Source organism: Dunckerocampus dactyliophorus, chromosome 5 (genome assembly GCF_027744805.1).
Source record: "Dunckerocampus dactyliophorus isolate RoL2022-P2 chromosome 5, RoL_Ddac_1.1, whole genome shotgun sequence".
NCBI lineage: Eukaryota > Metazoa > Chordata > Actinopteri > Syngnathiformes > Syngnathidae > Dunckerocampus > Dunckerocampus dactyliophorus.
This window is the reverse complement of record NC_072823.1, coordinates 28,975,415-29,002,469: the sequence shown is the minus strand read 5'-3', so window position 1 is coordinate 29,002,469 and position 27,055 is coordinate 28,975,415. Positions and strand designations below refer to the sequence as shown.

General features: G+C 40.6%; 1 protein-coding gene and 1 long non-coding RNA gene across 7 annotated transcripts in view; one reads left to right on the top strand and one right to left on the bottom strand.

Moving 5' to 3' along the window:
• Positions 1–27,055, bottom strand: part of nell2a (neural EGFL like 2a) — a 181,241-nt gene that overhangs the window by 115,282 nt on the left and 38,904 nt on the right. For both annotated transcript variants that reach the window (XM_054776840.1, XM_054776841.1), the window contains exons 6-11: positions 26,320–26,392; positions 24,613–24,695; positions 21,886–22,014; positions 10,158–10,260; positions 7,333–7,424; positions 771–876 (exon numbers count right to left, since the gene is read on the bottom strand). In XM_054776840.1, the coding sequence (XP_054632815.1) occupies positions 771–876; positions 7,333–7,424; positions 10,158–10,260; positions 21,886–22,014; positions 24,613–24,695; positions 26,320–26,392 (586 nt within the window). The remainder of the gene's footprint in view (positions 1–770; positions 877–7,332; positions 7,425–10,157; positions 10,261–21,885; positions 22,015–24,612; positions 24,696–26,319; positions 26,393–27,055) is intronic.
• LOC129181525 (uncharacterized) lies at positions 13,749–17,934 on the top strand. Of its 5 annotated transcripts, none has more exons than XR_008570453.1 (10): positions 13,749–14,082; positions 14,256–14,454; positions 14,572–14,602; positions 14,726–14,893; positions 15,027–15,163; positions 15,269–15,362; positions 15,459–15,813; positions 15,925–16,096; positions 16,181–16,308; positions 16,505–17,934. It is a non-coding gene; the product is annotated as an uncharacterized LOC129181525 (long non-coding RNA). The 5 variants fall into 5 exon arrangements; XR_008570450.1 differs by having other exon boundaries at positions 14,256–14,602; positions 15,459–15,517; positions 15,639–15,813; positions 16,505–17,930; XR_008570452.1 differs by having other exon boundaries at positions 14,256–14,602; positions 15,962–16,096; positions 16,505–17,933.

The window sequence follows — 27,055 nt, the reverse complement described above, 5'->3', positions numbered from 1 at the left end:
CAGATGAATTGTATTTACATTACTTCCTATGGAAAAAAATCACCTCAATTTTTGAAACAAATTAATTTCCACCGTATCTGCTACTTGGTTCTCATCGGTCACTTAAAAGATCCGTTAAAAAGATTTGACCGACAAACGTCACATTCCTTGTGAGCAGGCCGGTGAGCGGACAACAGCTGTTAGATGTCACTGTGCAGTAATGCGCCACATTCTACTGTCAGTAACAATAACGCTGATTAAAATAGTAATTAATTTGATTACTCGTTACTGGAGAACCAATAACAACATAATTTTGAAGGCCGTTACACCCGACACTGCTAATGAATACAATGTTTTGTTTGGGATGGGTACAGATACAGTACTAATACCCTGTACCTGGGAATCAGCACTGGTACTCAACGATACCAATGTTCAGTACTTTTGTGTGTGTTTATGTGTCATCCAGGTCATGGTAATCTGCAGAAGGTTGAATCGAGGCAACTGCACTCTTCTTTCGGTTGCAGATGTTTCACCCTTTGTCCAAAAGGTTTCTTCAGTTCAAAATTTTAGGTGTGGAGTTCCCCTTTTTATATGGCTGTGGTGGGTGTGTCCTCTGGGGATGGTCACTACGGGTTGTTGTAGCCCGTGAACGACCCTCTTGCATAACGATGGGTCGTTAACCTGGCTGCTTTTTTTGACACGTTTTCAGCCTTTTGTGGGCGACGGTTCAGGAGCAGAAGTGTGACAAAATCCACACAGTCAACATCCTGTGTACGAGGCTTCCTGCTTACCTCTGCAGACTTTGCAGCATCTGTCACTCAAGGTGATCTGCTCAGATTCTGGACACTTCAGCTCGGGACACGGCTCGCCGGGGACCACTCGATGCATGGTCCTGTCCTGTGACGAGAAGAGATGCGCCGTAAGAAACTCATTGCAAGTTATCGCAAACGCTTGATTGCAGTTGTTGCTGCTAAGGGTGGCCCAACCACTTATTAGGTTCACACAGGACCATAGAGGTTGGGTTTTTTTTTCCCTTAATAATAAAAAGTTTCATTAAAAAACTGCATTTTGTGTTCATTTGTGTTGTCATTGACTAATATTTACATTTACATTTAATATTTACGTTCAATATTTACATTAGTATGCCGGCCAGTATGCCTGATGTCAGGTGACGTGTGCTATGTTTGACTGCGGATGCTGCAAACACGCTACAGTAAGTTTGAATGTTATGTTTTGTTGTTGGAGCCAGAAATGTGTGTTATGGATGTACAATGAGACAGGCAGAAACACAGAGTTGAGCTTCAGAGAGACTGTTACGTGGAACACTATGTATACATGTATGGGCGTTCATGCAGTCGATGACTGAGCCTTGCCTCACATTTACATACCTCTGAAATGACGACAGTCTTCTCTTTAAGCCGTAAAATTTGGAGGTCTAACACATTATCTTGGTACAGTCCATCGCCTTTCTCTTTTGTGTGGTCCATGTGTTTGTTACGTAGTGAGTCGCTCTACAACTTTGATATAAACAAACGCCCGCAGCCCATGATACATTGTTCAATCACACGCAAGTATAGCAAGATTTCATCTTGATCCAAGATGGTGGCGTAAAAAAAAAAACGGACAGTATTTTAGATGCTAACCATGCGGGCTAACGCAAGCCAAGACATGGGATGAAAAACCAGGACAGATGTTACCACTGTACTTACCTCTTTACGCTTGGGACCAATTTGTTTAAATCGACTCTCTTCATAACTAATAAGCCAATGAGGTTCATTAGGTCTGTCATTCATACATTCCAAACAGTTCTTTTTTTCAGACCAGAGTAAGCTAGTTCTTCATACCTCACAGTTCCGACTGCTCGCTTGCAGTCTTCTTCAGAGGGGTTACGCGATGCTCCTTTGACGTGTCCCTTTCTAACTTACCACTAGAGCGGTAACTCAGTTAGCGTCCGCCACGGTTAGCGCGTTTTTTGGTGAACAACCGACGTTTTTGCCGGTTGCATGTTCGCAGCAGGTAGTCAAACATAGCACACGTCACCAGACACCTTATAAGCCATCTTTGCCGACGTCACTGCCGCCAGCATTTTTTAAATTTGCTTTATTTAACAGCAAGGTGCATGTTCATTGGTTCTAGAATTTTGCTATTTAGTTTGATATATTTTTTACATTTTGCAAATTGTGGGTTCAGCAGAATAATGTGTTTATTTTGTTCATTCATGGTTTTGTGGGTTTCCAACAAAACCTGGTAAAAGTGATGTTTAAGCTGTCCATTCATTCGTCATCTGTAATTATGTTTTATCATTTTCTGCATGTAAAACTGTAATTATTGTCTCAAAAATGTGTTTTGAGTTAACATTTTTGAGTGTCTTGAACGGATTAATAGGATTTACATTACATTCTATGGGAAAATTTGCTTTGGTTCGAGTCTGTTTTGGTTTGAGTCGGACCTTCTGGAACGGATTAATGACGTTAACCAAAGCACCACTGCATTCTGTAATTCAGACATATTTTACTACTTTTCCCATGAATATCTAATAAAACTAAGCCTCTGCATTTCAAATACAGCGAAAACAGGTTTTTAGGTGAGGTACAATAGTTTGCAGTTGCAGTGTACACAAAAAGGAAGTATACTTACGAAGTCAAACCTCGGTTTTTCAATGATTCAGTTTTTCTATTTTTGTACGCTTCGGTTTTCTTCTGACCTTTTTGGAATGAATTAATAACAAATACCCAGGTGCCAAGATCTATTGTAAGGTCTGAAGATTTGATGCGGTGAAAGTTTGAATTATTATGAGAGGGACCCTTTTGGGAGCAAGGGTAAAAAGGGGGGGAATCGAGCACCTGTCAGGGAGGGTACGCCTGCAGCGCCGGGCTGACTGACAGGGCTCCTCATCTGCACTGCTTTGATCTAGCGAGGACGGCTAGTCTGTTTAGTGGGGGCCACAGATGGGGGCAAGGTGTGGGTAGGAATCCCAGCAGCTTTGGGATGCTGCTAAACCTTCTAGTCACTTATTTGTGATGTTATGAAAGAATTTTACCAAATGCAAACAACATCTGGTACACATTACAAAGGTGAAAATTAGCAATGGGTGGATTGATACCAAAATGTAGATACTTTGATACCACAATTTACAACAACATTGATATTTTGACCCCTTTTGGGGGAAGCCGCTGGAATTAATCACATGACAGTTTGAATGATGTTGGCAGGAGTTGCTTTCCTGAGTATCCCATTTTGTGCTTATTCGGACTAAATTGAGCCACGTTTGAGTTGATAGTCTTGTCAACAGCAGACTACAAACAAAGTACAGTAATCGCTCGCCACTTTGCGCTTCACTCTACCACGATTTCTCAAAAAAATGTAAATTAAGAAATCATTGCTGGTTTGTGGTTGAACACGACCTATTATTAGTAGGGGTGTCTTAGAATAGTCGACTATTCGACAATTCCATTCAGAGGAGTGTGATTCCACTATCAATCTCGCCGTCCAATCAGATGAAAATGTCATGTGATCAAGATTATAGCATTCTGACTACATGGGGTTGCCCGCGGCAGCGGCTGAGCGTACATTTTTACATAGAACGTCTTTGTTTTTGGTATAAATAGCATATTTTGATTTGTGCTATTAAAGATTGGAAAATGAGGTGTGTGTTTAACAGAAGACATATACACTGAAATAAAAAAAAGAACATTTACTTAACCTTTTTGCACAATGGCATTCTAATTAAACTTTACAACTGTCAAAAAAACCAAAAGCAAGTCTCTTTGCTATTATCGCATACAATCTAAACAGGACTGGTAAATAAATCTTACATTGCAACTCAACGTTAACGCATTAATAACGAGTTCATGGAAATTCCTGTCAACGCAGCTCGTTTTTGTTGACGCGCGGTTAACTTGTGCAGGTTGTGTTTGACCTTCGGCCCACAGCGTAGCGGCCGTTGATGTGGAGCCACAAGCGGGAACAAATATTGAGCAGAAATGGACAAAGAAAAGGGTATTTTAAATGGTATGTTTAGCTTCAAAGCCGTGGCAGGAGGCTCTCTCGGCAAGACCAAAGTTATTTGCATCTACTGTCGCTGTGAGTTGAGTTGTCGCGGAGTCTCAAATGCCAGAGAGAAGGCAGGAGGTACTGGAGCACTGCAGGTATTTTTTATTGTCATTTATACAGTGCCTTGGCATACAAGTGTTTTTTAGGTGCCAGTTGTCTCTTGGCTGATTTTTCGCTTTGAACTGTGAGCTAACATTTGGGTTATGAGCTGCTAGTTACCGGCAGGCATCGCCGAGGACAGCTATTTAGGGAAAGATGCACAGAATAAATGTTGCATGCTGAAAGACCCGCGGTGTCATACTTCCACGCTGTTGAGTCGACAAGCGTGCTGAAGTGTGTGTAAAAGAGTGTTTGGAAGTGAAGTATAACTGCACTATGGAATGGGCACAGTCCCGCTTCTGTAAACTGACTGTTCTTGGGTACTTTATTTTTTGTAACTTGTCAATATTTACTTTTTCTCTTGCGCTTAGTTTGCAAACCTGTATTTGTAATGTTAGTCACAATTCTATTTGAGTGATGGACAGTTTTGCCTACTTGTTGTGCATTAGGTTTGTTTTTTATACATTGAGCTCCATTTTGTGTTGAGCTGTTTAAAAAAACAGAATTCTTCATAAACAAAAATATGATCTAGTTTCATGTTGATTGGTGTATTATTGATATTGATATTATTGATAAAAACGTCTTTCTGAAGTTTTGAAATTGTATGTATTATTTTTCCATAGCATTTTCCCTAGCATTTTCAAGCATGAAAAAAACAAACAAATTTAAGGCATTCAAAAGACGCATTCAAAAGACGCATCAAAAGACGCTTTCAAAGACGCGATGATAAGTAGTATTCCGCATTGGTCACTACGTGTCACTAATGTTACATTGATGAGACAATAGCCACCGTGTTGAACAGAATAGGAAGTTTAAAAAAAAGAACAACAAGGAACTCTCCCAATGCTAGCATGTGTAAGCCTACATAAAGTCTATAAAAGTAAGTCTAGATAAGTCTCTTATGACTATAAAGGTGTTATTTCATGTCTAGAGGGCTCTAATAATCGTAAAAAGCGCATTTAGAAGGTGGTAAACAGCTTTTCGATGCTGTAAATATAAAAATGTTAGCCGCCACACATGAGGCATGACAGTGCTGTCTATAAATATACTGTAATATGTGTCACGCGCCACATGTCGGGTGGGACTCATGGTTTGTTTTTTCCTGTGTTCTGTCATTCTTTCCTGTTGCACGTGTTGGTTATTTCTGTTTCCTGTTTGGCACTCGTAATTAGAGTCCTATTTAGTTCTGCTGGGGGCTTCTGCTAGCCCTCGGATCATTGGCTTTACAGTAGTTTGCTTGCGTTGGACGATCCTGTCTGCCTGGACTTATGTTTCACTTTGGACTCTTGTTCCGTATGTGCTCAATGTGTCCTGTTGGTATCTAGCATTAGCATTTTTCCTGTTTCTTTGATGTACGCCCCTTTTTAGGCACTTTCCTGTTTCCATTTCCTACGGTGAGTTTTACGTTCTACCTAGCTGTGCCAATTAGCCTTTCTTCATTATTTTGTGTCAAAGGAAAATCTGCTGCTGGCTCCAAAATAGATGGCAACAAAACAAGTTCTTTGAGAATAATGAGTGGTACAGTTGAATACAACTTGCGTGCAAGGAGACAAATCAATACAACCTGAACAGACAGCTTCCAGAGAGAATTGCTTTTAAATCTTCATGTTAAGATGTTAGTTCATACACAGTAGGAGACAACGTATGCAAGGGAGAGACGATGACCGTCAGACTCACATGCCGAGACACCCACGACTATTTGAATCAGGTGATGAGCATGTGGGAGACTTGTTTTGGAGCCTCAGCAGAAATACATAGGTAGGTTAGTGTATAATTATAACTTATCTTCCATCCATTTTCTATGCCGCTTCTACTCATTAGGGTCGCGGGGGCATGCTGGAGTCTATCCCAGCTAACTTCGCGCGACAGGCGGCGTACGCCCTGGACTGGTCGCCAGCCACAGGGCTCACATTCACACTCACATTCATACCTATGGACAATTTAGAGTCTCCAATTAAGCTAACATGCATGTTTTTGGAATGTGGGAGGAAACCGGAGTACCCGGAGAAAACCCACACACGCACGGGGAGAACATGCAAACTCCACACAGAAATGCCCAACGGAGATTCGACCCTGGTTTTCCCGATCTCCGGACGGTGACTGTGTGGCCAACATGCTAACCACTAGACCACCGTGCGGCCCTCGATGAATCTATTTTGGAGTTAAATAAGTTACTATGGGGTTTGATTTGACAACTTATAGAAAAACTGCACTTTTTGGGGGAATTTTGCCCATCATCCACAATCCATATGTGCGACATGAACACAAATATCTTTCTCTTTTCTGTGCATTCTTAAGATGTAAAAATAGCTAAAAGAGGCAGCTAATTAATGCATGTAATGGGACACACCTATTCTGCATTAAAGCCCGCAACTAAATCACCTCCAAATACCTCCAAAAAAGTTTCATGCTTTTATATCCATGCTGTGACCATGTAGTAACAGGTACATTCATGATAACAGTATTTTGCTATATTTTGGTCATTTTAAGTATTACCGGAACTTCCTTCCTGGTGCATTGATTTCACATAGCACCATAGAAAGGAACACGACCTAGCGTTAACTTTTCCAAACTCAAAAACAACAACAATATGTAGCGTTACCTTTCGGTAGTGGCCTGAAGCGGCACTATGAGTGGACTGTGCGGTGAAGCTAGTCGTTAGCCGGCTAGTAGCTAGCCGGTGTGATGTGGCTAAACAATATTGCTGTAGCTTACCTATGCAGGTCACATTTTGTAAATGGAGTGTTGTTGGTGCTTTTTGGAGGTTTTTTTCCAAAGGCTTTATAGACAGAATAGGTGAGTCCCATTACGTGCATTCTTAGCTGTCTCTTTTTATCTGTTTTTATATCTTTAGAACGCACAGAAGAGAGAAAGATGTGTCTTCATGTCTCAAAAATGTGAAAATGTCAAAAAAAATGTGGGAAATAAATGCAAAAGTAAGACAATCCCAGCCAGGTAGGAGACAATGGCTGTCTATGATGGACAGCTTGACAGCTTTGTGGACTGAATGTAAAGCCAATTAGCAAAAAACACAAAAGACAAGGACGACAGTCGAGATCAATAAAATTCAGTCTTGCAAAGTTTGATTTATCTTCTGAGGAAGCAAAGCAAGTACCTTTTTTATCAAGCTGGAAGAGATAAAACATCTTGTGTGTGTGCGTGTGTGTGGGTGTGTGCAGATGTGTGCGTGTGTGCGTGTACCTTGCACTCAAACAGCAGACACCTTCCCGAGGAGTCACGCACAGCCTTGTGATCACCATCCACCAGCTCCCTTCCCCCAAACAGGCAGACAGCTGTTAGTGAGACAGACAAGTTAGCTGCAACAGCAAGAAATGAACTCTTACAGTAAATGCAGCACATTCCTCCCAGCATGACATCGCATTGCATACAGAGATGGCGATTGCAGCCAGGAAGGCACTCACTGGAGCGCAGACCTCCACCAAGGTGGGAAGATTGGAAGATTGTGGTGCAACACGTCCTATTTGGAGCACTTTTCAAGCACAACAGTCATTTGAAAATGTGGCTGGAAGTGAACCTTGCTCAGTTGACATCAAACAAGAATTATGCCTCAAATGTTTGTCCCGGTCCAACCCTCCAAGCGCTAGCTAAACTAAAAAAGGAAAGCAGGTAACGTAGTTAATTGTGCAACAGTGACTCTAACTGCTTTTGTGTAAATGTATTCATCCGTGGAAAAAGCAGCACATCTGCTCCTTATCCTTGCTCCGCAAATCAACTCTCCTTTCCCCTTCCTACCTGAAGTGAGTCACTGGTGCTCAACAAAGACTTTGATTTTCACTGACTCACTGGTGCTTGACAAAGACTCAAGTTTCATAGGCTCGCAGGTGCTCAACAAAGACTCGAGTTTCACTGACTCATGGGTACTTGACGAGTATTCGAGTTTCACTGACTCACATGTATTCAACGAAGACTCGAGTTTCACTGACTTTCGGGTGCTCGATAAAGACTTGAGTTTCACTGACTCACAGATTCTCGACAAAACCTCAAGTTTCACTGACTTGCGGGGACTCAACGAAGACTCGACTTTCACTGACTCTCGGGTGCTCAATGAAGACTCGAGTTTCATTGAGTTATGGTTTCTTAACAAAGACTTGCGTTTCACTGACTCAGAGGTACTTGTGAAAGACTTGAGTTTCACTGACTTATGGGTGTTTGACAAAGACTTGAGTCTCACTGACTCAAGGGTGCTTGGAATGGACTCGAGTTTCACTGACTCACAGGTGCTCGACAAATACCCGAGTTTCACTGACTCACAGGTGCTCAGATTGGACTCAAGTTTTACTGACTCACTGGTGCTAGAAAAAACCCAGGTTTCACTCACAGGTACTCGGAAAGGACTCGAGTTTCACTGACTCACGGGTGCTCAATGATGACTGGAGCTTCACTGATTTATGGGTGCTCAATGAAAACTGCAATTTCACTTACTCACGCATACTCTGCAAGACTCACAGGTGCTTGACAAAGACTCGAGGTTCACTGGCTCACAAGTACACAAGAAAGACTGGAGTTTCACAGACATACGAGTGCTCAAAGAAGACTCCAGTTTCACCGAGTCACAAGTACTTGACAAAGACTGGAGTTTCACTGACTTACGGGTCCTTGACAAAGACCCGAGTTTCACTGACTCACATGTGCTCGGAAAGTGTTCTGTAGTATTAACATTTACAAACACGACAATGGCAATTCACACATTGCAATAAAGCACTTTAATCACACATACAAAAAGGGTAAAGCTCCTTCCTGCCTGCCTGCAAGGCTTTAATCTGCCAGATAAGGCTTGAACATGAAGGACCAATCGTGTCTTTGTAGTGGGGGAAGCATTACAACACTCCCTTCTGCAAAAGCCAGAGTGAGTGTAATTAGCTGTGTGTTTGTCTACCTTCTTATTGTGATAAGAGACCAAGGAGGGTGGCGAAATGCTTTCTAAGCATATTTGGGACTCATCGTGCCATATTCCGGACTTTTGGGTCATGAGAAATGATGCAATCCAGTGCTAATAGTTCCGTCAAACTGTAAATGGGAATTTCTCTTGGAGATTAACAACGTATCTATCTATCTAAACCTGCGTTTGACTTTTGAGGTTCAGTTGTATCCTCCTCGTAGAATCTTACCTGTACCAGAGGTTATTCTATAGGCTGACAGGTAGCACTGCATTGCTTTTACATCTCCTTAATTTGAGCTAACAGAAGAAGAAGAATGCAAGGGTGAGAAAAGCTAATATCCTTGGAAATCCATTTTTATTGAGAGGGGAATTGGGAGAGCGTGTGGCGGTGAGGAGGCTAATAAGAGTTCACAGCCAAACTTGCGGCCTAGCGGGAAACAAAAAAAGAGACCCTTTGTGCAGAAATGTGATGAAAAAGAATGATTCTTCCTGCATCAAAGTATGCACCAGCAAAAGAAACATATTCACCACGTTTTCTCAACAAAAAAAGGTGGCTGTGTGCATGAGTGCTGCCGGCACAGTGAGGGCTGTGGTTCATTGAGGAGAAAAGCAATGAAGCGCAGAAGAAACATGAATTCCAACATGTACTGTGACATTGTGAAGGAGAGCATGATCCCCTCACTTTTCTTTCTTGAGTTTAATGAGGCATAACAGCATGCAGCATATCATGCATTGTCTTCCTCATAGGGACATTCAAGTATCTGCATATCAAAAACACTTCAATTGTCAACAGCGACACACTCGCAACTTTTTCTGGTCTTTTTGTGAGATAACTGTATTTTGTCTACAGGCAAGCATGGCAATGGTTTTCTGCACGAGTGCTGCTAACACTGGCGGGCTCCGGTTCATTTGAAGAGATGATGAAGATGAATTCCAACATGTACTGTGACATTGTGAAGCAGATGCCCGTTTGCCAACGTGATGAAGAGCACCATGCCGCCAGCACTACTTTCATTTGCATAGCATTGTCCTTTGAGAAGATATCATAAAATGCTTGCTGAAATGTGAGGGATGTGTTTTTGCTGTTTATGAGTGTGGGAGTGTGACGGGTGTTTGCTCCACTCACGCTGACACTCCTTGCAGCAGGAGCCCTTCACGTAGGCCGGCAACGTGCCCACCGGGCACTGAGCAGGAGGGCAAGAGATGGCCTCGCATTGCACCGTTCCGTTCTGGCGGGGAAGAGAGAACGCAAAAGAGAGATGAAGCACAAACATTTTTTGAGGAGCGCCTTCTTGACCTGCTATTGATTTCTTTTTAGCCTGACACTGACTTGTTTGTGTAGCGTACGAATACTGGAATCACTCCTATGATGCCAATATGTTCCTAACCAGCATTTGCTCAAGTCATTCACATGGGAAAGTCAAACGGGAACTAAAATGCATAGCTCTAGAGCAGGGGTCACCAACGTTTTTCCTTGTGAGAGCTACTTTTACAAAATGAAAATGGCCAAGAGCTACTCATTTATTTTCAGAGCTTATTTTAAACCCAAACAAAGCGAATATGCTTGTTTTACCAGAACATTAACAAAATGCTGGTGTCCACAGCTCACATTTTGTATTTCAGAATGCATTTCTTTCTACTGTTCTTTCATTATTAACTGAAAACCTGAATGAAAAGCAGGCTTGCGGGCACCTCATGTGGTCGTGGGGGGCTACCTGGTGCCCGCGGGCACCACGTTGGTGACCCCTGCTCTAGAATGTGCAGCAGGTACCATAACCAACACCAATATTATGGAAAATGAGGATTATATACCAGCAGTGGTTTATATTAGCTCCAAGAGTTAATTTTCCTCCATCCATCCATCCATTTTCTATACCGCTTCTTCCTCATTGGGGTTGCGGGGGTATGCTGGAGCCTATCCCAGCTGACTTCAGGCGACAGGCGGGGTAATTTTCCTCTTGAATAAATATTGAGTTTCTTATACAGTCATGGTTTTTGTACGGCTCAGTTTTCATATACTGCCTTGGTTTTCATATACCACAGTGTTCATTTGATTCGGGTTTCGCAAAAGATTTTTACAAAAATGTTGCCTCAGTTTTTGTACGCCCCAGTTTTCGCATGATTCGTATTTTGTCAAATGTTCAGAAACCTTTTGCCTTGGTTTTCGTATGCCCCTGTTTTTGCATGATTAGGCCTTCGTCAAAAATGTTCACAAAAACATCGCTTCGTTTTTTGTAAGCCCCAGTTTTCGCACGATTCTGTTGTCTTTCAAAAAATGTCAGTAATATTTTGCTTCAACTTCTGTGTGCCCCAGTTTTCATGTGATTTGGTTGTCTTAAAATGTGTCCAAAAATTTGGCCTAGTTTTCCTTTATTTTACATCTTCCGTATAGTGCATATTTGTATGATTCGGGTTTCGTATAAAACATTTTCACCAAAATTTTGCCTCGGCTTTTGTATGCCTCAGTTTTCCCGTGATTTGGTTTTCATCGAATGTTCAGAAAAATTTTGCCTCGGTCTTCATATGCCCCAGATTTTCTATGATTCGGCTTTTGTATTTTTTGTATTAGATGGTGTTTTACTTTATTCCTTTTACCTTATATTGTTGCAAGCTAGGGGTGTCTGATAATATTATTGGCCGATATTGGCATGAAAATGAGATATCGAATCATATCCGTATCGTTTTTTATGCTGATAACGAGATTGACATGAGGAGTGATGACGTGCTCCACAGAGCAACAAGCCGAGCATACGGGGCATCTCTCTATGCAAACAGCTAATAGAACCATTTCCAGCATAGGAAGCTTCTTACATAAACAAGCATAAGTCCAGGCATGAATAATGATATGTATGCTTATTCTTTCAAAATAAGATAAGCCACTCGGCTCTCCAGTAGATTTAAGCTGTCACCTGCATATCTAATTGAATTAAACGCTATCTCCTCTCCTCTGACTGCTGCCTGTAATTACCGTGGCCTCCACGGTTGAAAGCCCCATGACAGCAACATCTATGAAGCCGTTCACATAACTGATAACAACTTCTTGCATGACCTTTAAATTTTAAAGGTCACTGCTAATTGTCAGGCGCGAGGTAAAGAACACATCCCGCGTAATTCCTTAATTGCAGCCTGGCCGCGCAGTTTCATTGGCTGCACGGACATAACAAATCTGTGATGGTGCTTATCATCTGTCAAAAGCAATTAGGTGAGCAGACGTCTGCCGCTTCCTCACTTATGGCACGCAAAGACATCGCTTTGGTGATTTACTTCCATCATCTAAAGCTAAAAGGCTGACAGCGCCACCATTGCAATTGCTTCGAATTGTTACTTTATTTTTTCTTAGGGCAATTATTCATACTCGCTGACCTCCATGACGATATGTTTGGCGGTGGAAGCAATAGTTTGAGGCCCTTCTCAATCCCACTCAATACCTTCCATACAGGAAGCAGAGTCCGAGGACACCAACGCAGACAGGCCCATCACTGTGGCTGAGGTATCTGGGGTGGCAAAGCTTGGTTGAATGAGTTTCGCCCTGAATTCCTCAAGGTTCTGGATGTTGAGGGACTGTCTTGTTTGACACGTCTCTTCAACACTGCGTGCAATTCGGGAACAGTACCTCTGGATTGGCAGACCGGTGTGGTGGTCCCCCTTTACAAGAAGGGTGACCGGAGGGTGTGTTCCTATTATACACACTCACACTCCTCAGCCTCCCTGGGAAAATGTATTCCAGAGGACTGAAGAGAAAGGTACGGCCGTTAGTCCAACCTCGGCGTGGTTTGCACTGCCAGCAGTAAGTACAGCCTGTTCCCTGTGAACTTTGGCCTCCGCCAAGGCTGCCCTTTTTCATCAATACTGTTCATAATTTTTGTGGACAGAATTTCTAAGAGCAGCCAAGGCGTCAAGGGGGTCAGGTTTGGGGCCCTTTGGGTCTCGTATCTGCTATTCGCAGATGATGTGGTCCTTATAGCTCCATCAGGCTGTGACATTTAGCGTGTACTGGGGCAGTTTGTAGCCGCGTGTGAACCTTCTGGGTTCTCAGTCGGAAAAGGGTGGACTTCAAGTACAGTATCTCGGGGTCTTGTTCACAAGTGATGGAAGGTTGGAGCATGGGGGAGGCCACAGGGCAGACCTACAACACACTGGAGGGATTATGTCTCACAGCTGGCCTGGGAATGCCTTGGTGTCCTCCTGGTGGAACTGGAAGAGGTGGCCGGGGACCGGGAAGTCTGGGCTTCCCTACTGGGACTGCTGCCCCCCAGACCCAGTCCCGGATAAGTGGAAGAAAATGGATGGATGGATATTCACCCTTGCTGCAGTGCAAAGGAGACCCTTGAGTGGCCTGGAGCATCACTAAGCGCTGATGTTGCTTCATCTAATCCTGTAGGGCTGTGGAGGTTTTTCTTGTCTTTATAATGTACTGTAGTAATAACAATAAAACAAATACAAGCTGGTGACACGCCACCCTTTACACACTTGATGAGCAAGTGAGGAAAACACAGGGCAAGAAACAAAGATGCACCAAAGAGTTGACATACGCCAGCACGTCCTTTTTGTTTGCTGTTGTGTGGAATAAAATATCAATAAATCAATGTATCCTGTCGTCATCTCTCGGGATAAATTATACATTGAATACTGATATTTTGATTACAGAAAAAAATTGAGAAAAAAGTGGAATTGACGCTGCCATGACTTTCACATGTACACAGCAAATTGAGGAGTGTTAATTTTTTGGTGTTGATGAGAATCTTGAAGTTGGAGTGTGAATTTTACACTATTTGGAGTTGATCTAACACTGCATTTTCTTAAAAATGTTAAATTTAACACTGGATCATGAAAGTGTTGTAGTTAAAATGGAGTGTTGAAAATGTTCAAATCTTGTTAGTGTCACAATAAAGACATTCAACACTTCCACACTCCATTTAACACCTAACAGTGTTCGCTGTCTTAAGCTCCGCCCACGGACATTTCATTTAGACTCCACCACTCACTTCACGTTGCTGAAATGAAAAGCAGATGGAAGAAGTTGACAATTAGGAATCATTTTGCATCAGTAGGTAAGTAAACGTTTAAATAGATGAACTAATGAATTGTGTTGTACCTTGTTTACACATAAAAAACGTTAGCCTTTGGTGTGATATTTAAGACTAAAAAACTGAGGCACCTGTTTCCACCCAAAGCCTTTGCTAATGTTAGCTCGTGTTTTTGCTAAGTTATATTTTCTATTTAGTGTTGCTGTGAGCTGAATCGGCACTGCCTGTGCAACATTTGGCAAAGTAAGTGAACGCTACGTTACATCTTCATTATACTGTCTTCATTTTGAATAAGCTAATGGCTAACTAGCTAATTAGCACGAGGAGCCCCCACATGTAGGCCTGCTGGCCCCCAGCAAAGGACTTGATATGCTGTACAAGATACAAGATATCAAGGTTGGGCAACTGTAATTGTTACTTTAACTTAAAAATAATTGTCAGGCGTGTGTTGGAAGTGAACTACACAATTTTTTTTTAGAATGATGCATCTTTATTTTTCTTCTTGATTCACAGAAAACCTTTGCTGGAGTCTTACATGAATGTGGTAAGTAATATCTTTTTTTTTAAATCAAGGCATAATAAGCCCTGCAACTGTGGCAATTCCATATTTATTTTATTATTTTAGTAGGATGTTTTATATTATTATTTTATTTATTCTTATTCTCAGAGGTGGATGGAGATGTGTAGACTCCACTATCCCTTCACCCCAGTTATCGCCAGTGGTGGTGAGCCTCCACTCTTGCCGACTACATCCCATTCATTGGGTTCAACAATTTATCCTTCAGCCCACAAGAGGAACCCAACAGAACCAATGGATCAGGATGAAGCATGACAGGTAAGCTTTGAGTAAATAAATGTAAAATTAATATTATCAATGATACATAGTGTTTTTATGCATGACATTGTTTTATTGAAAAATCCTCTTGAATTCCCATGAACACACTATATCATTTTAATATTTTTGGCAGAAAGTCGGTGGTGTTTTGAGGGCCAATCCGAAAGGTGAGGAAATCTTCAAGGAGTGCAACAAGACTGAAACACTAACCGATGCAAGGTGTAAACAGATGGTGAACATCCTGGTTGCAGATATGATGGAGCTGCATGGGTAAGAAGAACTTCCCCCTTTCCATTAGAACAGTCATTCCATGTAAGACCATGTACTGTGGGAATGGTTCTGTCTGTGATCATTAACTATGATTTGTTTTGAAAGGAGGGTTCCGCCATCATGTGTGATGAGAAATTACGCCCTGAGAATTGTGACTTGTTTTCCATACCTCAAAGATCCATTCTCCAAACCTGGATATGTACGTGTCTTTTCAATGTAAAACCCAAAGTACTGTTTTTGTTTTTCCTTTAGGTGTGTAGTTTGTATTCAAATCTTGTTTCAAATATGTTCATAGGATGCTTAGCTTAGCTGCAGTGGCTCAAGAGGTAGAGCAGGTCGTCCAGAAATCGTAAGGTTGGTTCGATCCTTGCGCCCAGTCACTGTTGTGTCCTACACGGCTCTCAAAGCCGTTCCAAGACTGTTTCTTCATGATGGTCCAAAAACCAGAGGAGAATATCTGTTAACTGGTCAACAGCTGTTTGGTGAGGAGTGCAAGGAGGCGCTATCTACAATAAGACATTCAACCGATGAATCCGTGGTCAAAGAAGATGAGAGCAACTTTCCAGTATTGACAGAATATGATCCAAGCGGAAGATGTATCATCGTCTGTCCTTGATGTGTTCACTCGCTTCCTTGATGTTCCAGGATTGGTAAGGAAATCTTTAGTATTTAGACTAGTTCAGTATTGGATTACCCATTACGTCAACCATTTGTAAACCTGTAGGCCTACAGTATTTGAAATATTCATGTCTTGTTTCGAGATTGACCAGGATTTCTCAATGATGTTTGCTGATGAAGTATCTCAGAGGTTCCTGGCTAAGTGGTCAACTGTCTTCAAAGCAGAAGTCATTGCAGACTGCAAGACTCTCCCGCAAAAGCGGAACATTGATGAGATGCTGTCAGGAACTGAACCTCAACCTGATGACAGCTGTGGTCAGTAGAAACAGTTCTGTATTACGCAAATAACTTCAAATATTTATTTCCTAGCTGTTTTAAAAATGATTTTTTTCCTTTTAGGCTGGGGCAGTGATACATCCTCCATCCTTCTACTCCTGCATCTGCTCCCTCTGACCTCTAGAGGCCAGGAAAAAAAACAGCAAAGATCAGATTGTCAAGCAGCCAACCATCTTCTCAGATATCTTAAGGTATGCAAAGGTCCATTTTTACATATCAAAATATGATTTCTGTCTCAAAGCATTCATTTTAGGTTGCAGATGTTCTTGAATCGGCTAATTGCGTTGATTCAATGTTGTATCGTAATAAGGTGTGCTAAACGCCTGAGAAATGGAAACCAGGCAAAGGGGTTTTAATTGTTGTTGTTGTTGCCCTTTTCAAACACAGGAAGGAGCCAGTGTGACCCCCTTCCAAGACTGTTGACACAAGACAAGCATTTCTCCTCTGCATCAGTGAGCGAAGGTGACATCCAGAGGGTTTGCATGATTGACCAAAAGCCGATTACATGCAAGGCATATACATTTATTGCAGCTTTTGATGAAATGTTCAAAGCTCACTATGTCTTCAGTCTCTCGTATGGTTAAAAATGGATAAGAGCAAACATTTGGGTCTGAATGCTGCCCAGTCATGGTGTCTTCTATGTAACACTCCACTTCTATTTGGTGATGGCATTGAAAGGAAGAATGATCACTGGAACTTCCTCCTCCTTTTGATGCAGATTGTCAACATACCTGTAGTGTTCTCCTACACCATAACTGATGGGATGATCCTTTACTTGAAACATCTGATAAGTGACCCCCACACTCGGTACAAAGCATTGCTTCCTGGTAAGAAGTTGATTCCCAAGCACCGCTTGATGATACACTATCCAAGATGCATACAAAAAATTGGCCCTCTTTTCCAGACGTGGTGAATGCGTTTTTGAAGCCAAACACAATTTTTTCAAAAGGAGTGGTTAAAATTTTTAAAAATCTCAGCCGTTTGTCGTGGCCTTTCACTATGAAAATTATTATTTTAGAAGATTTGAATTTGGCCCTACATCAAAAACAATCTGCAACTTGAAAGGAGGGGAGGAGCGTGGTCAGGCATGATGTCTGCAAGCATCTTCAAGTGTGTCAAGTACCAACTGGGTGAGAAGTTACGGTATAGAGCACCATGTTGGTGTGTTCATATGTACTGGATGTAGCTTTGATCTACCTGTGTTCAAGAAGATCTGTGATATAATAAAACACAAAGAATGTGCTTTCATAATAGCTGTAATGTAGAAACAATGTACTATGATGACCCGTTTAACGCGTACTGCAAAGAAGACCAAATGCTTGAGTTTTCTGTCATGTGTTTAAATGAACTGACTCATTTCAGACCATTTGACAAGCAGTGCTCTAATGACAAGTGTCAAGGAGCATACATACTGTAGTGCCTGCTGTTATTTAAGCTACTGTCTGTTGGAAATGAAATGTTTTTGAATAAAATGTATGAAGCAGTCAACTAGTCATTTTTTAAAAAATTTTAAATTTTATTTTGAAGTAGTATATTAACACTTTTATAGTGTTAATGTTGCAACTCCTTTTGAGAGTAAAATGACACTATAAGAGTCAATAAATGACTCTTAAGAGAATTAATTTGTGACACCTCACACTAGTGTTAAAAAAATGCAACACCGGTTGGTGTCGAGGAGTGTTAAATTTTAACTATATAAATAGTTAATATTGACTCTACAATGGTGTAAAAATGCCTACACTTTCAAAAGTGTTAAAATAACACTTTGTAGAGTGGACCCCATGGGACACTTTGAAAGTGTTGAGATTAACTCCTACAGTGTCAATTTAGGCCTGCTGAATTTGCTGTGTACAGTGTATTTTTCTTAAATTTATTTAAATTGTTTATTTATTCATTTTTTGTGTTACATTGTCTGTAGGAAGCAACATGGGTCAGATGTGTGAACTGTAATTCGTAATTATATTGTCTCAGATTTATTTTAAAACATACGGTATATATTATTTTGCAGCCATTTCCTAAAAACAGATTTTGCAATTTTCCTATTTTTTTTATTATTTTCCTTAATTGTATTTATTTACATCATTTAGTTTATGCACATTTAAAGTGTACGTCCACTTTAGTTTTATGTTATTTATTTATACATTTTATTTTACTTAGTTTTATTTTTGTGATTGCTTTGTAATTGCAAGAGGTACATAGTTTGTGAAAACTACTGTATGTAATAAAACCTTATCAAACTATGAATGTGTGAACTGTAACGGGTAAATACCGTATTTTCCAGAGAATAAGTCACACTTTTTTCATGATTTGGCTGGTCCTGCGATTTGTACTCCTGAGCAACTTCTATATGTTTTGTTTTTTTCACACTGACAGCCGCGAGAGGGCGCTCGAGGCATGTGTGCCACCCCCATCACTCCTGTCAGGTCAGGTCAGGTCAGGTCAGGTCCCACCTGTAGCATTTCTGCCATTGGGGCACTGAGATGTCCTTCTCCAGGTTTCCTTATCCTGCGCCATTCTCATGCAGATTTCCACCGGCTTCTCCACCCATATCCTCACATCATCCACCCAATTCCTCCTTGGTCTTCCTTGAGCTCGCCGCCCATCCACGCGACCATGCATTACCGTGTGCGCTCATGTGCCTGGCCATCGAGTGACATGTCTGAACCACTGCAGCTTCCTTCTCTTCATGGTGTCCAGCAGCGGTTCATAATCCCCGATTTTCCTCCTGATCTCTTCCAGCACCGATGCATGATCGTGCCAATGAATTGCGAGTAATCGGCTTAAACATCTCATCTCAAAAGTGGCTATTTTCTTCTCCAGATTCTTGCTGAGCGTCCATGATTCACATCCGTATAGTGCTATCGAGGTCACCAGTGCCTTCATCAGCTCAATCTTTGTTTTCTCTCTCACCTCTCTGCTTCTCCAGATGTGGTTCAACTTGGCCAGCTGAGCAGTAGCTATAGCCATTCGAGTTTTTATTTCTGTTGCTGAGGTGTCCTCTTCATTCATCATGGCGCCCAGGTATTTGAATTGGTGGACTTCCTCCAGCACATGCCCGTCCACCCGTATCTCCTGTGCTTCGTCATCTTGTTTTTTCTGTCTTGAAGTTGTCATTATCTTACTTTTCTCATGACTAATTTCCATGCCGTATCGGCGCGCGGCAATGTCTAGCCGCGAAGTCAGCTCTGCTAGCCCTTCTCTATTTCCAGCAACAAGGTCAATGTCGTCAGCGGATCTCAGATTGCTGATTGGCCTACCCGCGATTGCGACTGTGCCATCACTCCTGTACCACTGAAAATTGACCGTGTAAACATGAACTTGTAAAGACTACTGAGAAAGATGGAACACAAATGCTCCCCAAAAGAAAACAATATTCTGCAGATTACAAGCTGCAAGTAAACTAGTTATGTTATGTTGTTCAGGCTATAGTTAACAGACGCCTATTTAGCCTGTTTTTCTCCATTTTATTGTTATTACTATAACTTGCCTTCTTGGTCTCTGATTTGATGAAATACATTCCCCCCCAAAAATGTGACTTATAGTCCAGTGTGACATATATGTTTTTTTTATTCTTCATTGTGCATTTTTGGCTGATGAAAATTATGCTGTGGAGCGATTTACAGTAGACTCCGGAAACTACAGTATGTTGTATATGGTTTTGTAAAAAACAAACAAACAAAAAAATCATTACGTTGTAGCCAATTATTTATTTATTCATTTACATCAAACATATTTGGCATTTTTTCCTTTTGCTATTTTTTTATATTATTTATCTATATTATTTTATTGTGTCACATCTAAAGTGTAGGTACACCTTGGTTATTTTTCTCATTTTTGTCTATTTGCTTGCCCTGCGATTGGCTGGCGACCAGTCCAGGGTGTACCCCGCCTGTCGCCCAAAGTCAGCTGGGATAGGCTCCAGCATGCCCCCGCGACCCTAATGAGGATGAAGCGGTATAGAAAATGGATGGATGGATGGGTCTATTTGCTTATGTTTTTTTAGTACAAGAGGTACCGTAAATTCCTGTATATATGAACCACTACTTTGTTCTTAAACTTTGAACCCTGTTGCTTATACAGGGGTGCGGCTAATTTATGGCTGATTGCTAATCTCGTTACATCTCCTTTTGAGGAAACGGTAGCTCTTTCTTTGGCAGGAGCCAATCACAAGCTGCCAAAACAAGCTTGTCAACCCACTGAAAGTCAGTGGAGGTCAGTATATACACCAGTATAACAATCAGTATATACACCAGTATAACAATCAGCATATACACCAGTATAACAATCACTATATACACCAGTATAACAACATAACTGTCTGACTCACGGCGTCATCTTTCAAAGAACACTTTACTAACTTTACTAACCAAATTCAGCACACAGCAAATTAATATTCAAAAGGTTTATATACAAATATAAAAACATGTCCCAATACGACTTTAAAATACAAAAAACCCTCAACATTTTAAAGGTTTTGCAAAAGACATTGCGTCTGAGCAAACGCATTCATTGAGGCGCTGCATTGAGGTCGGCTCCCCTCTGGGCTTTGGGTTCTGGGTCCTCTGGCTCCCTCTGGTGGACTGAAGCAGCATTGCAGCCATTTTATGTGCTTTCTATGCTCTCCGCCAATGAAATGGTTTTCTCAAATGCAAATGCATTATGTGAACACATTAAAATGTTGTCGTTTTTTCATATAAAACTTGTATTGATAAACCCTTCTATATTTCTGAGGTATAACGTTTGAGTGTTAGTTGCTGTGTGATTTTAATGTTGTTTCTAAGATGAAACCCTGAGTCAGACTGTCACATTGAATAATGACCTCCTGCAATTTCCACTGGGTTGACAAGCTTGAGCTTATTCATAGCTGATGATTGGCTCCAGACAAATAAAGAGCTGGACATGTAGATACGTGGACACGTGCGGCTTATACACTGGTGCAGCTTATGTAAGAACAAATTAGTTTTTTCCTCTATGTGTAATGGTTGCGGTTTATACACCAGTGCAGCTTATACACCGGACTTTGAATATTTTGTAGGCCCAAAGGGGTGAGTTTGGGAAGATCTTGGAACGGATTAGGCTATGCCGATTCTCCTCATTGGGGCTGCGGGGGCATGCTGGAGCCTATCCCAGCTGACTTCGGGCGACAGCCAATGGCAGGGCACATATAGACAAACAACCATTCACACTCACATTCATACCTATGGACAATTTAGAGTCAGCAATTTTGTCACATCCAAATCGGAGGTCCACTTTGGTTAGTCTTCACTTTTCAAATTTTTGTTTATTTATGTTTAATTTTTTGATTACATCATCTGAGAGGACTATATATGTGAACACTTTAGATATATAACTAAAACTATAGAAAAATTAACCAAAAAGACAACTAATAAATGTGTCATGTGCAATGACTATTTATTTATGGTATATGATATTTTAAAAATGTGTTCTTCAGTAAATCATTTTGTATTTCTTAAAAATGTATTTGTATTTGTATGATTATTTTTGTGATTTTTACATTTTATATATTATTGAAATGACCTCACTAATGTTGTAATTTTTTTTACTACAAATACAAGTTGACAAGAACAATTTTTTCATTCAAGAAAAAATAGAAAATGTATATAAAATAAATGTCATGAAAACAATGACATTTTTCAGAATTAATTCATGAATTAAAACTAAATGTGCCGTGATATTTGAAACGCATCGAACACACAGTCAATACGCACACATATAGTGTACATTTAAGACAACGTGTGAAGGCCCACCATGCACGTGCAGTTCTTGCAGCCATCTGTCCAACCTTCGTCCTCCCGGTAGACGACCCCCTTGACGCTGCAGGTCCTCTCACAATAGCACCCGTCCAACCCATTCATCTTCTCCTCCGCCCTGGACAGCTGTTCCGCCATCACACACACACACACACACACACACAAGACAAAGAGAAGATTTCTCAAGTCATCTTGTTTGATGTGAACATTAATAATAAACACCAGAATAAAGTCAACTACACAGGAAGAGGAGATCGTGGAAGATGTTCAATTGTGCAAATGTAAACGCTTCAACGTAAGCATGACAGAAACAAATACACCGTGACCGTAATAATATTGACAATAACAACGCCAGGAAGAGCAGATTATAATCTCACGGCGAAGACAACCTTTGACCTCATGGGTATAAATGTCATCCCTGGAAGAGTGTAATGAAATTCCCTGCAGGCGTTCTCAGCAATCAGGAAAGAAGGCCTTGACCCCTCCTGGTGTTTAATCAAATCCTGGAGTACAACGAAGCATTTGGAAAGCCAGCCTCCAGGCGTGAGCGTCACGGGCATGCTCGTATTTGTTTCGGAAGGAAGAAGCAGAGTTCACTTCAAGCTACCCCTTCTCCATATCTCAGCAGTTATAAAAGTCCATGGGTGTGCAATGTTTTTTGTATTTTGTAAAGCAACAGGCGTATATATGCTAAGAAGTTGTATATATTTCAAGAAAAAAACTGCATCTCATCTTTGTGATACAAGTGAAAAAGCCAATTATTAATATCAACCTCCCTCTTTGCTCCTTTTTTAACCATTTTTGCTGCGTTTTTTTTATTTTTTTTATTTTCACACATTTCAGCTTTTGCCTGAAATAATCTTCATCAATTTTCTTTTCTAAAAATGACTTTACTCTCAAATTATTACAACTTTTTCCCCTAATCAAATTTTTCAAAAAATACTGCATTTTCTGTTGTTTGTTTCTCATAATATTGCAACCTTAAAAATATATATATTATGCTAAATTACATTACAGATGTTTTTCCATTTCTTTTTTTTTTCCAACTATTTCGACTTTCTTCTTGCAAATTTTCATCTGGTGATTATGACTTTAGTCTCATAATATTTTCACTTTATTCTCGGAACTTTTGAACTTTTTCCGCAACCCAATTTTCCAAAAGTTTATTTTGCTTCTCATAACATTATGAATGTTAAAAAAGAAGGTATTTTTTTCATTAGTATTTCAGCGCTGTACTACTAAAACAACATCATCTTTCCTCATAATATTACCAGTTGTTAATACGAGCCCTACACACCGCCTACGCTCCGGCATACACGTCGGAACAAGATTGAGAGGTTGGTTCAGATCCGTCTTTCTAACCAAGCGCATGGTCCTGAGGACAGTATTACACCTTTTGTCCAAATATGTGTAAGTGGAGCTCATGTGTCATCTTTAAGGCAAAGTTATGCATTTTATTTTTATATTTTTACTGCTTATTGCCCTTGCCCACTATTTCTATGACCCTTTTACTCTTTCCTGAGTTCTCTGTGATGTGAAAGAGTAAGCGTCTTGTCCAAGAGAGTTCCTCATAGGTTATTTTGGTTATGATAAAGACTTATAGGTCCTTCTGATCGCTAATAGATGAATAAATTATCCCTGGTCCATAAGAAGTGCAACAAACCAATTAGGGGAAAAGCCGCTACAGTATGAAGTAGCGCAGTGGTCCCCAACCTTTTTTGACCGGGCCGCGGCCCAGCGGTTGGGGACCACTGAAGTAGAGGATCCAGCAGCGGGTGCAGTATAAACCGGTTACTCTATCGTACTTGATCTGGATGAAATAGAGCCGTGTCTACACAGCAGGCTGTGAAAACCTGGCTGAATCGCCTCTGGCTTCGCAGTCTCGTCCCTTTACACGGAGGAGCCAGGTAGGGAGGTGCGCGCGTTTGAAATAGAAGCGTGGCCTTGCACCACCTTGGTAGCTCGGGTTTAGACAGAGTTTATTCTCCTAAAATTGCAACCTTTTTCTCGTTACAATACCACTTTTTTCTCTCAATATTTGGACTTTTTGTTCAATTACAGCTATTTTTTCCATTTCAGTTTTTTTTTAATATTTCAGTTTTCTTCTTGTAAATTTTCTTCTCGTAGTTATGACTTTATTCACATAATATTTTGACTTTATTCTCTCTCATAACATAACAATACTGATAACCTAATTGTGCAAAAATTAACACTTTATTCCTTGTTTTATTTGTTTTTACATAATATTATGACTTCAGCAATTAACATCCTTTTTCTTTAATATTTCAACTCTATGCTTCTAAAATGACGTTATTTTTCCTCATGATATTATGTTGTTTTCGCAAAATGAAGACTTTCTCGTTAGATTACAATTATGTTCTCTTAATATTTCAACTTTATTTTTATAAAATGACAATTTTTCTTGTTGCTTGTTTGATTTAAAAAAAAATCTTGTTAAATCATATTTTTAGAACGTGCACGGGCCGGTAAAGGCCCCTGGGCGGCACTTTGGACAACCCTGTGATAGTCTGTGCACTTCCTGTGTTTAAATGTTAAAAATACATAAAAATAAATCAAGGGATTAAAGATGAATGAATAAATAAACAGTGTGTGGACAAAAGAGAGAGCAATGCCTCTGGCTGTGGCTGTAGCCGCAGCGGGAGCGTTTGAAAAGGGTAATTACTGTTGGAAGTAAAAACAAGCTGACTTAGCGGTGGACATTACCTTACTGGAGGTTTTAGCAAGGATGTCTTGCAGCTCCATGATTTTCTGCACCAGTCCATGGAAATCGTTGCAGGTTGGGCATGCTGTGCAATGACAGACAGACGTCATGGGTTTAGATATACACGCAATAGATAGCGAAATATGGTAATGTTAGTTATAATTATGCAATAAGATACATATGTACAGTAGTGTGGAAAAAGTGTTTGCCCCCTTCCTGATTTTTTATTTTTTTGTATGTTTGTCACACTTAAATGTGTGAAAAGTGATTGTCCCCCCGTTAAAACATAACTTAACTGAGATTAATTGATTAATCTTTCAGTCTGGTGAAGGTTAGAAAGCCATTTCTAAAGCTTTGGGACTCGAACCACAATGAAAGCCGTTAGCCACAAATGGTGAAAACATGGAACAGTGGTGACCTTCCCAGGAGTGGCCGGCCAACCAAAATGACCCCAAGATCGCAGCCACGACACATCCAAGAGGTCACAAAAGACCCCACAACAACATCCAAAGAACTGCAGGCCTCACTTGCCTCAGTTAAGGTCAGTGTTCATGACTCCACCATAAGAAAGACACTGGGCAAAAACAGCCTGCTTGGCAGAGTTCCAAGACCAAAACCACTGGCTCATCTCAATTTTGCCAGAAAACAAGTTGATGATACTCAAGACCTTTGAGAAAATACTCTGTCTGATGAGACAAAAGTTTAACTGTTTAGAAGGTGTGCGTTCCATTACATCTTGCGTACAAGTAACGCCGCAAGAACATCATTCTAAGAGTAAAATATGGTGGTGGTAGTGTGATGGTCTGGGGCTGTTTTGCTGCTTCAGGACCTGGAAGACTTGCTGTGGTAAATGGAACCATGAATTCTGCTGTCTACCAAAACATCCTGAAGACGAATGTCCGGCCATCTGTTGGTGACCTCAAGCTGGAACCAACTTGGTTTGTGCATCAGGACAATGATCCAAAACACACCAGCAAGTCCACCTCTGAATGGATGAAGACTTTGGAGTGGCCTAGTCAAAGTCCTGACCTGAATCCTATTGAGATGCTGTGGCATGACCTTAAAAAGGTGTTCATGCTGGAGAATCCTCCAATGTGGCTGAATGACAACAATTCTGCAAAGATGAGTGGGCCAAAATTCCTCCACAGCGTGTAAGAGACTCATTGCAAGTTATCACAAACGCTTGATTGCAGTTGTTGCTGCTAAGGGCGGCCCAACCAGTCATTAGGTTTAGGGGGCAATCACTTTTCCACACAGGGTCATGTAGCTTTGGATTTTTTTCTCCCTTAATAATCCTAAGTTTCATTTAAAAACTGTATTTTGTGTTCAGTTGTGTTGTCATTGACTAATATTTAATTTGTTTGATGAGCTGAAACATTTAAGTGTGACAAACCTAGAATAAAATAAGAAATCAGGGAGATTGCTTCAGTTTTTCGTGCTTTTTACTCACTTTTTGCAAATGCAACTTGGCTATATTTGCAAATTATTGCCATAAATACATTGTGGTCCTGTGGGAAACACCGTGTACCATATTTTCCATAATCATTGTATTATCATCACTTGTACACCTCTCATAATGGCACTAAATGTCCCAGAATGCTACTTTTTATTATGTCCTTCTATGTTAAGAACATCTATCTTCATCTATAACTATCTATGAATCCATTTTCAAGTTTGAGGGTCCAACATGAACAAGAAGGAGCACTCACTCCTGTTGAGATCTGGACACTGGGAGATGTATCCTTGCGGCATCACCACAATTTCCACGTCCTGCATCACCCCCTGCACACACACACACGCGATAAAAGCCAACAAGAAATAAATCTGTTTTTCTTTCTGGACTGTGAGATGATAATAAAATAACAATAATATTAATAATAAATCTTCCATTGTGACTCGGTATGTTTTCCTCAGCTCTGCTCTTGTATAAACAGCGGACACAAATTCAATTTCACTGTGTTTTGAATCTATTGATTGCTTTCCGTCCTGTGTGTCCACACCCCTGAAAATACATCTATGCACACACAGGAGCGTTGATGCTGTGTCTCCATGGCAACCACCATTCATTCAATTCCGTGTGTGCTTCTATTTCCTCCACAAACAAGTGCCACTACAATGTATTGGCTGAAATGTTTTGCTAAATGACATCCGCCGAATGCTTCAATGGAAAAGTTGTGTTCAATTTGACATAGAAGGCATAAAAAGGAAATTTAATAGCAGGCTCTCTACCCATTTCTCATCATGCATCTAATTTTTGGCCATACTTGACGATCTTTTCGCTCCAAAATTGTGAGTAGAATCAGAAAAGCTGCAGCAAATAATGGATTCAATTTAGAAAAATACAGTAGATGCTGATGTACAGTAATGTTTTGTTTATTTCCACTAAGTAAGATTCCTTATTTATAAAAGGAATTTTTTTCATTAAAAAAACTGTTTATGAACTTC